The sequence below is a fragment of the Mytilus californianus genome, unplaced genomic scaffold, assembly GCF_021869535.1.
Source record: "Mytilus californianus isolate M0D057914Y unplaced genomic scaffold, xbMytCali1.0.p SCAF_1, whole genome shotgun sequence".
NCBI lineage: Eukaryota > Metazoa > Mollusca > Bivalvia > Mytilida > Mytilidae > Mytilus > Mytilus californianus.
Window position 1 is genome coordinate 45,180,990 of NW_026262581.1, and position 14,899 is coordinate 45,195,888.

Sequence of the window (14,899 nt, forward strand, 5' to 3'; positions counted from 1 at the left end):
TTGTACAAATTTACCATTAGACCCTCTCTCCAAACGCTGTCATAAGCTTTTTCAAAATCGATAAAAATTACAATAGTGGTTTTGTCTTTGTTAAATCCATCAAAAATAGCTTGTGTTAAAGATAATAAGGCATTTGTTGTACCTCTAAAATGTCGGAAACCTTCTTGCTCTTGGTCCATGATGTTGTTCATTTCTACAAATCCTTCTAATCTATACGTTATAATTCTTTCCATTAATTTTGCCACTACACTAGTTAAGCTGATAGGTCTGTAAGATGATGGTAAATTGTAATTTGGTTTATATAATTTTTTTATAAATTTGATATTTGCTCTTCTCCAATTTAAAGGAATAATTCCTTCTTCCCATAACTGGTTAATGATTTCTAAAAGTTTGGATTTTAATTGGCTTCCACCATTGATGAAAAGTTCTTTAAAGAAGAAGTCTGGACCTGGAGCTGATTCTTTTTTTAATTTAAAGATGGATCCTTCCAACTCTTCCATGGTAAAATAACCATTGTACTTGATGTTATCTGTATTTTCTTTTTGATTAGAAGTACTAATGTTGATGTATTGCTGTGTGATGTCATCATAGAATTGTTGATTAAACTCATTTGCCTTTAAATGATAACCTTCAAAGAAGGTGTTTTTAAGGATGTTTGATTTTTCTGATTCAGTGAAAAGAATATTTCCATCATTTTCTTGCAATGGATGTACTAAATTTTCAGATTTCTTTTTAGTTAGTTTTTTAAAATTTGACCATTTTTCCCTTAAAGATTTTGCCTCTCCAATTTTTTCACACAAGTCTTCAGACCATTTATTTTGGGCATCTTTTTTTGTCATCTCAAATTCATTTTCTGCTTCTACAACATATTCAAAATTTTCTGGTGTACTTTTTAATTTAAATTTCTTTTGGGCTTTGTTTAGTTTTCCGTTTATTTCTCTAATATCATCATTCCACCATGGAGGGTGTTGTATTTTTGTTTTTTTCTTTGGTTTGACTAAGGGAATGCATTTTGTCATACAATTTGTTAAAGATTCTTCAAATCGGCTGTAGTTATTTTCTATATCTTCATTTTGAGGAAAGGATAATTTTGAAAATGATTCTTTTGTTGTTTCTTTCCATGCGTTCCAATCACATTTTTTTATATTCCAATATTCTTGTTCTGATGTATTCTCTTCATGAGGATTTCCCGCATTAACATCTAACAATACTGCAATATGGTCTGATTGTACCTTTTCATGAGTTAATGTTATACAAGTTTTTACATCATTAAATAGTTGCCTGGAAACTAGAAATAAGTCAATTACAGAATTGCTTGCTCTTCTTGTAGCCTGTCCATCATTAACACATATTACTTTGCTGTTGTCATACAATGTTCTAGAAGCTCTCCATGTTTATTTTCTACAGTATCATGAGTATTGTTCCATCAAAGGATTTAGCATTTAGATCACCTACCAATATTAAATTGTTCAAATTTTGTTGTTGAATATGTGTACAAAGCTTTTTCATTAACTCGGGTTTATCTGGTGGTATGTAAGGTACCCAAAGATGAAATGTTTTATTTTTGCTGTCTTTAATTCAATACTGACCATTTCAATTTCTTTTAATTCAAAATGGTCCTGTCTTTGTCCTATGAAATGAATGCTTGGCTTTAAAAATATTGCAGATCCTGCCCTTGCTTTGTTTGGTCTAGGTGAGGTAATAGGTTTCCAATCACCAAAAGAGTGGATTTTTTTCGGATTCAAATGATTCGTTTATACATAGGATGTCAATGTTATATTTTTCACAAATTTCTTTGAGTCCAGTTGCTGTTTTAAAAGATTGAGTATTTAGAAGTAAGATTTTCATATTGACTACGTCTATATGGTTAAATACAGTTTTTATACGACCGCAAAAAAATTTTGTGGTCGTATATTGGTATGACGTTGGCGTCGTCGTCGTCGTCGTCGTCGTCGTCGTCCGGCGTCTTTGTCGTCCGGCGTCGTCGTCCGAATACATATTGGTTTTCGCACTCTAACTTTAGTTTAAGTGAATGGATCTTTTTGAAATTTGACCATAAGGTTAAATACCACAAAAGGAAGGTTGGGATTGATTTTGGGGGTTATGGTACCAACAGTTAAGGAATTAGGGGCCAAAAAGGGGCCAAAAATGAGCATTTTCTAGTTTCCAGACAATAACTGTGGAACGGTGTATGGATCTCTCTGAAATTATACTACAAGTTTCCATACCACAAAGGGATGGTTAGGATTTGCTTTGGGGGGTTATGGCTCAAACCGTTTAGGAATTAGGGGCAAAAAAGGGGGAAAAACAAGGTTGTCCTGGTTAATGGACAAATACTTTAGTACAAAACATAATTTAAAGCAGTGTAAGGGAGATAAATCAAATACATCATTGAAATTATCTCCCTTACACTGCTTTTAAATTATGTATAAAGTAATGGTTAATGAACAATAAAGATAATCTAAAACAGTGTAAGGGAGGTAATCCAAATACAACGTTTTGGTTACTTCCCTTACACTGCTTTTAAATTATGTTTAAAGAAATGCATATTTATAAAGGAAGACCAGTAAAAATATCTGCAAATGTTTTCATCTTTTTTTTTTACAAAAAAATCCATATGAAAGATTTGACACTATATTTTTATTAATTCTATTATAAAATAGATTAAGTTAGCACTATGGTAAATTTAAATGGGTAATTATGGTTGCCAACTCCATTGGAAATTTGAATTGAGATTATGACCATATCTTGAGGGAAAGAATTTTTTTGGGGGAAAAAGGGGGGGGGGGATAAAAAGAAATTGTGGGGGGCCAATTTTTTCTCATTTCAGATTTCAGAAATTAAAAAGAATTATTCTTCAAATATTTTTTTTTTTTCAAATTTCAAATATTGAAAAATTTCAAGAAGTAATCTTTAATTGCACAGTATGGCGCATTAGATTTGTAAAATCTTTGATCACATTTATTTATTTGTTATGCCGAATCTAACAGTGTATTTAGATTTTTAATTTTGGGTCCAGTTTTCAAATTGCATTAATGTCCAAAGGGTCCAAAATTAAACTTTGTTTGATTTTAGCAAAAATTGAATATATGAGGTTCTTTGATATGCTGAATCTAAACATGTATTTAGATTTTTGATTTTTGGCCCAGTTTTCAAGTTGGTCCAAATTGGGGTCCAAAATTAAACTTTGTTTGATTTCAACAAAAATTGAATATATGGGGTTCTTTGATATGCTGAATCTAACCATGTATTTAGATTTTTTATTTGTGGACCCCGTTATCTAAATGGTTCATATTGAGGTCAAAAGGGTCCAAAATTAAACTTTGTTTGATTTCATCTAAAATTGAATTATTGGGGTTCTTTGATATTCCAAATCTAACCGTGTATTTAGGTTTTTAATTTTGGGTCCTGTTTTTTAAATTGGTCTACATTGAGGTCCAAAGGGTCCAAAATTAAACTTAGTTTGATTTTAACAAAAATTGAATTCTTGGGGTTCTTTGATTTGCTGAATCTAAACATGTGTTTAGATTTTTGATTATGGGCCCAGTTTTCAAGTTGGTCCAAGATAGGGTCCAGTATTTAAACTTTGTTTGATTTCAACAAAAATTGAATATATGGGGTTCTTTGATATGCTGAATCTAAACATGTATTTAGATTTTTGATTATGGGCCCAGTTTTCAAGTTGGTCCAAATTGGGGTCCAAAATTAAACTTTGTTTGATTTCAACAAAAATTGAATATATGAGGTTCTTTGATATGCTGAATCTAACCATGTATTTAGATTTTTTATTTGTAGGCCCCGCTATCAAATTGGTTCATATTGAGGTCAAAAGGGTCCAAAATTAAACTTTGTTTGATTTCATCGAAAATTGAATTATTGGGGTTCTTTGATATGCCAAATCTAACTGTGTTTTTAGATTTTTAATTTGGGTCCCGTTTTTTAAATTGGTCTTCATTGAGGTCCAAAGGGTCCAAAATTAAACTTAGTTTGATTTTAACAAAAATTGAATTCTTGGGGTTCTTTGATATGCTGAATCTAAACATGTGTTTAGATTTTTGATTATGGGCCCTGTTTTCAAGTTGGTCCAAGTTGGGGTCCAAAATTAAACTTTTTTTGATTTCAACAAAAATTGAATATATGGGGTTCTTTGATATGCTGAATCTAACCATGAATTTAGATTTTTTATTTGTGGGCCCCACTATCAAATTGGTTCATATTGAGGTCAAAAGGGTCCAAAATTAAACTTTGTTTGATTTCATCAAAAATTGAATTATTGGGGTTCTTTGATATTCCAAATCTAACCGTGTATTTAGATTTTTAATTTTAAGTCCCGTTTTTTAAATTGGTCTACATTAAGGTCCAAAGGGTCCAAAATTAAACTTAGTTTGATTTTAGCAAAAATTGAATTCTTGGGTTTCTTTGATATGCTGAATCTAAACATGTGTTTAGATTTTTGATTATGGGCCCAGTTTTCAAGTTTGTCCAAGTTGGGGTCCAAAATTAAACTTTGTTTGATTTTAACAAAAATTGAATATATGGGGTTCTTTGATATGCTGAATCTAACCATGTATTTTGATTTTGGACATTGGACCATAATAGGTAAATTAAAAAAATTCAAGTTCTTAGACCACATTCTTTCTGTGTCAGAAACCTATGCTGTGTCAAATATTTAATAACAATCCAAATTCAGAGCTGTATCAAGCTTGAATGTTGTGTCCATACTTGCCCCAACTGTTCAGGGTTCGACCTCTGCGGTCGTATCAAGCTGCGCCCCAGCGAAGCATTTTATTAAATTTATGTTGATTGATAAAGCGAATGAAGGCTGGGCAGTGAGATGATGAAGATTTATGATTTCCTTCACAGTTTCTGCAGGTTGCTGGTTTTGTACAGTAAAATTCTGAACAGGAATTCGATCCACAGTCGTGACAATGTTTTTTGTCCTGACACTGGTTAGCAGGATGACCAAGATACTGACAATTATAACATCTAACAAACTTGACGTTTCTTTTTTTTTCAACTTTGATTTTCTTGGTGATGTTACTGAAAACATTGGCAATTTCTATATTTAAGGATTTACTTAAATCAGATGGGCTATCAAAGAAGATTTTAACTACTCTCATAGGACGTTTTGTATCCCAAAAATGGAGTCTACAAATTTCAGAAATATTTCCTCCTGTTTGATATTCAATTTCTGATTTGAGTTTATCCAACTGTATATTTAATGGTATATTTTTAGCAAAACTTATTATATTATGGTCATGAAAATGATTTGCTGGACTATGTGCAACACTGTCTTCTCCAGATATTTCTTAGCGTCTCTTTCTTTGAATTTTTTCTTCTCTTCTGATGATGGGAAATGGAGGGCAATTCCTCCCAAGGGAAGTTTATATGAAAATTGAATTTTATTTGAACCCTTTTCTTTTTTACTAATTTCTCTTCTGATATCAGTACTATTTTTACACTTTTCAGGTTCCTTGATGTTGTCCACAATGAGAATATCCTCTGTTATTTCCTTGAATGAATTTTTTTTAGGTTTACATGTAATATTAATTGATTGCTGTGATGTTTGATTGACAGTATTTACTGTGGCTTGTGATGTTGGATATATTATGTTTGTATTTTTCAGTTGATTATTAACTTGTTTAGTGATGTTTGTTGCTCTTATATATAAATTTATTTTCTTATTATGCAGAATGCACAGGAATACTTTATATGGTATGTAGTATATTTAATAGAGTCTCTGTTGTTGATACCTGCACAGGAACAGTACGACCAGCATCTACAAGTATTGCATTCAATCCAATCAGTTTCAAAGTTTGTTTTGTCCTTGCCACATCCAATGCATATTTCGTAGTCTTTTAGTGTATTTGGTTTGTTATTTTCAGAGACGTTTACGCTTATATTGTTTGTTGTGTCACTATCACTATCTGGACATATCTGAGTTCTATGTTGTTTTATACGACCGCAAAAAAATTTTTGTGGTCGTATATTGGTATGTCGTTGTCGTCGTCGTCGTTGTCGTCGTCGTCGTTGTCGTCGTCCGAAGACACATAAGTTTTCGCACTCTAACTTTAGTTTAAGTGAATGGATCTCAATGAATAAGGTTCAATATCACAAAAGGAAGGTGGGGATTGATTTTAGGGGTTCTGGTACCAACAGTTAAGGAATTAGGGGCCAAAAATAAGCATTTTTGTAACTTCCAGACATAACTTGTGTGTAAGTGTATGGGTCTCTCTGACATTGTACCACAAGGTTCCATATCACAAAGGGAATGCTGGGACTGATTTTGGGGGTAATTGCCTCCAAATTTTAGGAATTAGGGGCCAAAAAGGGGCAAAAAACAAGCATTTTTCTAGTTTCATGACAATAACTTGTGTGTAAGTCTATGGATCTCTCTGACATTGTATCACAAGGTTCCATATCACAAAGGGAATGCTGGGATTGATTTTGGGGGTAATTGCCTCAAAATTTTAGGAATTAGGGGCCAAAAAGGGGAAAAAAACAAGCATTTTTCTAGTTTCATGACAATAACTTGTGTGTAAGTGTATGGATATTTCTGAAATTGTACTACAAGGTTTCATATCACAAAGGGAAAGCTGGAATTGAGTTTGGGGGTATTTGCCCAAAAAGTTTAGGAATAAGGGGCCAAAAAGGGGTTAAAAATAAGCATTTTTCTAGTTTCCAGACAATAACTTGTGTTCAAGTTTATGGATATCTCTGAAATTGTACTGCAAGGTACCATACCACAAAAGGAAGGCTGGGATTGATTTTGGGGGTAATTCCCTCAAAATTTTAGTAATTAGGGGCCATAAATGGGCAAAAAAACAAGCATTTTTCTAGTTTCAGGACAATAACATGTGTGTAAGTGTATGGATCTTTATGAAATTGTACTGCAAGGTTCCATATCACAAAGGGAAAGCTGGGTTTGAGTTTGGGGGTAATTGCCCTAAACGTTTAGGAATTTGGGGCCAAAAAACAAGCATTTTTCTAGTTACCAGACAATAACTTGTGTTCAAGTGTATGGATCTCTCTGAAATTGTACTGCAAGGTACCATACCACAAAGGGAAGCCTGGGATTGAGTTTGGGGGTGATGAATCATAAGGGGGTTCAAAAAATTGGGGGGGGGGGATTTTTTTTTCCTTTTTTATCTTTAAAATTTTTCATTCTAAATTGGTTATTTCTGATTTATATATAAAAGCCAATAATAATGATATGGTTTGAATATGTAAATTAAAAATTTTTAAGTTCTTAGACCACTTTCATTCTGTGTCAGAAACCTATGCTGTGTCAAATATTTAATTACAATCCAAATTCAGTGCTGTATCAAGCTTGACTGTTGTGTCCATACTTGCCCCAACTGTTCAGGGTTCGACATCTGCGGTCGTATCAAGCTGCGCCCCAGCAGAGCATTTTATTGGAGATTTGTTTTTGAAGGGGTGAAATGGTTTTTGTCTTTTTTCGTTCTTTGACTTCTTCTTAACATGACCAGATATGTTATGAGTACATTTTTGTACACAAATATTTTGTAAATTAAAAATATTACCTTGACTGGTATTCTTTTGTAATTTCAATCTTTCTGATTATTTTTTAAAACCGGAAGTGTAGAATGTGCACACAAAATGATGATGTCACAATGAATGTGTATCAACAACGGAGTGGATAATTTCTCATTGAATGAAAAATAAATAAATTAATAAAATATTAAGAAAATTTTGCCTTACCGGAGTAAAGAATTTAAAAATAATTGTCCTACACTTCCAAACTGAATAAATCACACCTTAATAAGAACAGAAATAAATGTTTCTTTCTGAACGAATGTTACTATGGATGCATCCCATACAAGTTCACAAGATATGTCTTTTTCTTTGCAAAAGTCACAGAAAGTCTTTCTATAAACAATCACACAATCCTCCAAAAGCTTAAAGTTGATAAATAATCCTAACTTTTAAGGTTTAAAATTACTAAAAAACGATTTAAGTATTGAAAAATATACGGAGCTCGATTCAGAACAGCTGGTCGTAAGCAGCGCCACCTATCTTCCAGTATTTATAGATATTAAAAAAGTTTTGTTCCCACATATTTTCATTTTAATATTGTATAACAGGGTGCTCAGTACACGTATATGTTCCTGATTCTTAATAGGCCACTTCACGGTTATTGCAGCCATATTGAATAGGGGGCAGATTCCATGCAACTGTTCTGTTTCAATGATGTTTCCCATTATTTTTCAAAGCATTTTCACCTCCATTGTGAAAATCTGCCCCTATTCGATATGGTTGCAATAACACTGAAGGGGCTTATTGCAAATTATTTTTTTATAAATTCTTTCTTTTATACTTGTAACTTTTAACATGTTTAAAAACCTGTATATTTCGAAGAAACACAACTAATATAAATTTGCTCTTGATTTTACAAAATAACTGCAAACCTTTAACTAATTACAAAATCACAGTCTCATATCAATCAGATATATACAATACATTTTGTACTTGTTCATTATACCACATAACTTTTCTTTAAACAATCTCATTTTACTTATATCAATGTATATCTGATGTTCCAGTAATTTTTACTAAACATTTGCTAAAGCATTGTCATGAAAAATAAACATCAACAATGATCAATGAGACAGCAACCTAATGATACAAAAAAGAAGTCTAGAGATCAACATATTATTTTGACAGTATACAATATTTCTGTACAATTTTTTCAAACACAGCCTTTAACTCTCATATATGCTTGTACCATTCAACAGTAAAATTCTTAAAAGACTGAATGTCTGCTGTATTCTTTTCCTTATTCAAGTCAGTAACAACAGTCTTATTCGTCGTTCCTGTTTCTTCCTGTATAAAAATATAGAGATGTGGTACGATTGCCAATGAGACAACTATCAAATGAATTGGATGCAAGCAGTTATAGGCAACCATATGGCCTTCAACAATGAGAAAAAACCCATATCGTATAGCTGTCAAAGATTCTTGTGTCTGAATTATTTCCAACACATTTTCTTAAATTATTTTTATACTTGTGTTCTTGATTCTACCAATAAAAATAGTGTCACAAACTGTATATTTTGAACTTGATATTGATTACATCCTGTAACTTTTATTGTCTTATACATTTGTACAGTATGACAGTAGTATTTTGTTTCGATAAATTAAAAACTTTCTTTTTTCGAAACATCATTCTGTAAAAAGAATTTAAAATGACAGGCTTGAAAAAATATGTGACATTTCACTCTGTTTCAGGTAAAATCAAGATATGCCTAGCTAATGACCATATCATTGTTTACTGTAATTCCATTATGACATAAACACTTAATCTGCTTCTTAAAAGTTTGACCTTTTTAGAAAATAGTATTTTCTAAAGATCCCTCAATGACTTGGGTACCTACATGTATGTGAAATTCTACCTTGTTTTGGATGAAATCAGGATACACCAAATTGATTACCATAACAAATTTTATGTTATACCATGATGGCTTAGAAATCAGTCTTATCATGGAAGGGGAGGGGTTATAGAACAAATTTAATTTACACAAAATAATGTAAAGGAGAATAGGAGGGGCATACTGGAAAAGTGATTGTAGCAGGAAAGATATCCTGATCATCTAGGTACACTGGTAATCAGAAGTGCATAAATGAGGGTAGGAATGCCCTTTAACATCAGGCGTTAGACGGTCATTTTTGGCTACCGTTAGCTTCAAATTGGTTATAATTTTATCGTGATTCATCAAAATATCCTTATCATGATTCATCAGAGGTCTCAAATAACCGTTTAACGTCAAATTGGTTAAAATTTTATCATGATTCATCAAAATATCCTTATCGTGATTCGTCAGAGGTCTCAAATAATTATCCATTATTGTTATTTTTAGAAATTCTTTAACATGATTCGTCAAAATCAGTTAATATTTTTATCCTCATAAAGTAAATGTACATCTTATCATCATGCACCAAAATTTACCGTTAACATCATTTGGCAAGATTTTTTACCGTTATTCGTCATGAATGACCCCCATTATGACCCTCATAAATAACATGTTCTTCTGAAGTACATGCAAGGGAACAAACTACATGTACCTGTTCTTTTGAGGCAAGGGAACATAAAACGTTACTATTGGTTCCCGGAAATGGTAAGGAAACATGAAAAATGATCCTGTTTGTACCTGGAAATATGACTTTTTCTTGGCCTAATATTGTTAATTTACAACAAAAATGTCCAGTGTTATGACCTATTTGCATTCAATGCCAATATACATAATAATACAGTATGAACAAAACTTGTCATCTGTCATAAATCCCTCATGTTCAAAAGAATATTTTGTCATGATGCATATTATCCTTCTATCTTATATATTTCTTATATTTCCATCAATTTAGATAAATAAAAATGGGATCAGAAAAGTTGGTATCAGAAATGACAAGGTCAGAGTTAGAGCAGTACAAACACAGTCCAGAAACAGAGTTAACTGCCTTGGTTTGTCAGGCCTGTGAAAGTGGAGATTTCAGTTTGCTCACAGATTATCTCAGGGTATTGTATTCTTGATATACATGTATCTCCATAAAATAATAGAATAGAAAAGAAAAAAATGAATGTTACCTGTATCTGAGGATTGAAAAATGAATTTGACTACATGATTTCCAAATTTAAGCTGGTTGAATATTCAAAAAGAAGATGACATTTAAACATAATTTAGAGTTTATAAAGTTTGTAGAGTGTAGATGATCTTTTTATTATAAGAAGAAGGTAATGTATGTTAAGGTTGTTTTTTGATCTTTTGAAACTGCAATTAAAAAAGTAGTTAATAATCTTTTTATGGTAAAATTTTTAGTTGATAAAAAGTGAATAATATAAAATAAAAAATGATAACACTATTTTTCAGATATTATGGGATACAGACCCACAAAGAGTTAATGCCACAGATAAAGCTGGAATGACTGCTTTACATTTTGCTGTTTCTTGTCAGAACGTACGTTTTTTATATAAAGTTTATTTTCTGATGATGTTTATTCGTATAGCATGCACATTCTGTAAAAATGTTGATCTACTTAAGGATGTACTTAGGTGAAATTAAAAAAATATAGAATTTAAAATTGATACTTTACATTTAAATCAGAAGAGCATTAGTTAATGAACAAAATAAGCTAAAAATATTGAATGGTTATGAAGCTCCTTTTCAAATAATTTAATTTTTGAAAAATTGGCGGTAAAAAGCTCATTCAGACTTTTTACCTTGTATTTGCATTGGTATTATTTGGGTCTCAAATGGAAAGAAAAGAAATCTAGAATTTGCTTAAATTTTGGTAAATGACCTTTTATGAACCATTGAAGTCTTATATGAAAAGAAAAATGGATGTTATGGGGCAAAATATTTTACTCTGTATCGTAGGGAAAAAATCAAGGAGTCTGGTAAACCAAAAACATCTGACAAAAAATTCCTAAATGTGACCTGAGTACATCCTTAAAGCATTACCTTGCTTCTGTCATTCATTTATTTCACACTTAGTAAATTCTTTTTAAAAAGGGTTAAACCATTCATAAATCCTCCTATGCTATTAATAGTTCAATACTTCCAATGATGCTTATTTTAAAAGTAAAATTATGTAAAAAACTATCTACTCACAATATTATATGGTGTAACAAATTTTACTGTAATGGAAAATTTCTATAATTTTGTTATTGGAAAATGCATTGTGTATGATGTAAAAGGGCTAATTGTGTAAAGCAAGTATATTGTATAGCTGAATCTGTTTAAAGCATGTGTTCTAGTTTTGTTTAATCAAATTATATTTACATAGCAATGGCAGGGTGTCATTGAATTACAAAAATGTACTTTAACATTTTAGTGAGTGTGTCATTTATATTGCCATAGTTTAGATGAATGCACATTTTTAAAGTCTAGTTAAAGATAATACATGAAAATCTTTTTCATGACTCTAAAACCTTCTATTTAAATAACTTGTGTTTTTTTTGTTATTGTAAAGTTTTTGTAACTTCCAATAGGGAACACTTTACATTAGAACATTTAGAAACTCTTCTATTTAAAGAAATTTTTGTTATTTTTTTTTTTTAAGTTTTCATAATTTCAGTCAACTGCTTGTTCATTCATCTTGTACAGATTTAATATAAGTGAAAGCAGCTTTCAAACAAGACATTATCTGGGATATATTAAGTTCTACATGTTTATGTATACATCTACTTTATATCCCTCATTATCTGACAACAGATTGCTGCAGTTAAGATACTGATGACGTACGGTGGGTTGGCATCAGTTCACATTCAAGATGCTTTAGGTTTTACACCACTATTTTTGGCCACAGGTCGGTAAAAGTTCAAAAGTTCCAGTTGTTGCACAGTTGGTTAACATTGTTTCAATTTATTTACAGTTTTAAAATGTATAAATATTCATTTTCTTTGAAAACGTTATTTACTGCTTTTCATCCAACACTTTGTATGGGTCTTAGGCATGCAGATTTTTATTCTTTTCTTCATTCCATTTATGTCCATTGGGGTATATAGGGTATACATGTATTTCAGGTTCATTATTCATAAGTCTTTTAAAATATATATGTCAATGACAGTTCTGATTTTATAACTGCAGATGTCTAGATTACAAAAACACATCATAATTTTAGTCTCTGCGACCTACATTTCATGCATGAGTGACTTTTGTTAAGTAACATGCTAATATCTCAGAAATGACGTGTATGGTACAATGGTATTCAGTAACATTTGGCTCACTGTAGTATACATTACATACTTGAATGACTCTCATTAATTTTGATTTTACACTTATTTTTCAAAAAGTTAGAGTGTGATACAATGTATATCAAATATATTTTACCACTAAATTTCTCCAATATACCTTTACTGTATTACTGCTAAGAAAAAACATTGATTTTGACTACCTTTTTTTCATAACTTTTAATAAACTCGTCATAGAAACCAGGATTAAAATTTAAACGAGGGGAAACTTTGATTACAGATTGTCATTTAATTTGGGGGAAAATGAAAGTATGAAGTCTGTTAAGAAAATGAATATTTATAAATTTTCAGATATCTAACAGTTGGCTAATTCAGAAATCGCACCAAATTATTGTTCAAAATCAGATTATGATTAATTTTATACATGTTTTATGTTTGAAAGGAAACTTTTAATCAACAAATAGCATTTGAATATCAACATTTGTATTCTGAATTATTCCAGTCAATTTAAGTTACAGTTATTTGTTTTTATCTCATTAAATTGATAAAACTTTTATAGTTCTTCCAGGGAAAACATGAGTAGATATGGTAAGAGCAATAATCTGACCTCTGAAATTAGAAAAAGATTTAAATTCTGTAATAATTAAAAACAAGGTTATTTTTATTGATATCAAAGTTGACTATTGGCCTGACATATCAATTTTACCATTAGTTTGGGTTAAATCATTCATGAGGATGAGCTATAGCCTTACCAAGATAAGATATTTGACTCTTATCATCTCATTTTTAAAAGTCTTATAGCAAAATATCTATCTGGGTAGGCTTTGCTCATTTTCACTATTAAAGACAGGCTCTCAAAAGGTCCTCAAATTCAAGAAGTTTGAGGATTTTTGAGAGTACTATGATTGATGTAAAATACATTTCCGATGTCAAGAGCCAAAAAGTGCCCTTATCATACCTTCTTCTTTACAAAGACATACAATTAATCTTAGTCCATATATGTTGTTCAGTAGACTTTCAGGATAAAACAAACAGGTTTTCTATGTCGCCATGTCCATTTTAACTTTATTTGAGTTTTCTTCATTGAATTTGGTTGATTGGAAATTTAAGTGCATGTTCCAGAGTTAAATAGATAGTAGTTAGTTTACAACACGTTACTTTTGTTATCGGATGGCATCATATGGTATCATAATGGTTTAAGGGGCCTCGGTGGCCGAGTGGTCTAAGTAGTTACTACTGTAATCACTAGCCAGTCAACACTGAGGTTGTGAATCTTAATTGACTAGGATTTTCAGTTTTCCTATCGAAGGTTGATGGTTTTCTCCGGGCACTACGGCTTCCTCCACCAATAAAAACTGGCCGCCACGAAAAAGCCCAAAAGCGGTGCTTAAAAGTGGCATTAAAACACCAAAAATCAAATTAAATCAAATCATAATGGTTTGAAGTTGGTTCTTTGAGAAGAAAAGCCTAACTTTTCAGTACTTATCTGATATATCAAAAGAGAAGAAAGTTGAAAAATTTCTTAAAGATCTGAATACTCATTCAGACATTTTGTTTGTAAAATTGTTACTAACACATGTATTAAATATAAAAACTGGTAATAAACAGTTTTCCTATAATTCACATTGTTCTAAAAAAAATTGTTTTCACTTTGAAAGAGAAATTTCTATACAATAAACATTTTAAACCTTTAAATCCCATTGAAAAATGGTGAAGCTTCCAACAAAAAATCATTATAATATTATAAGCATTTGTTGCAATCAATTGTTGATCTTTTTAATGTTAACTTTAAATTCACACTGAAATTACACATCTGGAGTTTCTTACAGCTTACACATTTTGACTGCAATGGATATGTATTTATAATACAAAACAAATCAAGATTTAAGTTAATTCTAAGGGTGATAACTTTAAACAGCTTTTAAACGTGTGGGTATTTTAACAGAGACTCAATAGTCAGACTTTTCTTGTTCTACGATAAATGCAGTCTGGACATTAATTAATAGCTGCTTTGACCGTGACATTGTTTCCTTATCATCAATTGTGTCCCTTTCATCTGCTGAGACATCATCAAACCAAGTTTTGGTAAAAATTATACTTAGGGTTCCAAAGATATTGGCAGACACCAAAAATGTACCCAAGCTTCAGTATATCAATAGCTGTTGTGACCTTAACCTTTGAAGTAATGAC

At 31.2% G+C, this 14,899-nt stretch overlaps 1 protein-coding gene across 1 annotated transcript in view; it reads left to right on the forward strand.

Moving 5' to 3' along the window:
• LOC127702450 (nuclear factor NF-kappa-B p100 subunit-like) overlaps positions 1-14,899 on the forward strand; it is a 28,676-nt gene that overhangs the window by 2,702 nt on the left and 11,075 nt on the right. The window contains exons 2-4 of the mRNA XM_052206654.1: positions 10,384-10,534; positions 10,887-10,973; positions 12,231-12,324. Coding sequence (XP_052062614.1) covers positions 10,394-10,534; positions 10,887-10,973; positions 12,231-12,324 — 322 coding nt within the window. The 5' untranslated portion in view covers positions 10,384-10,393. The remainder of the gene's footprint in view (positions 1-10,383; positions 10,535-10,886; positions 10,974-12,230; positions 12,325-14,899) is intronic.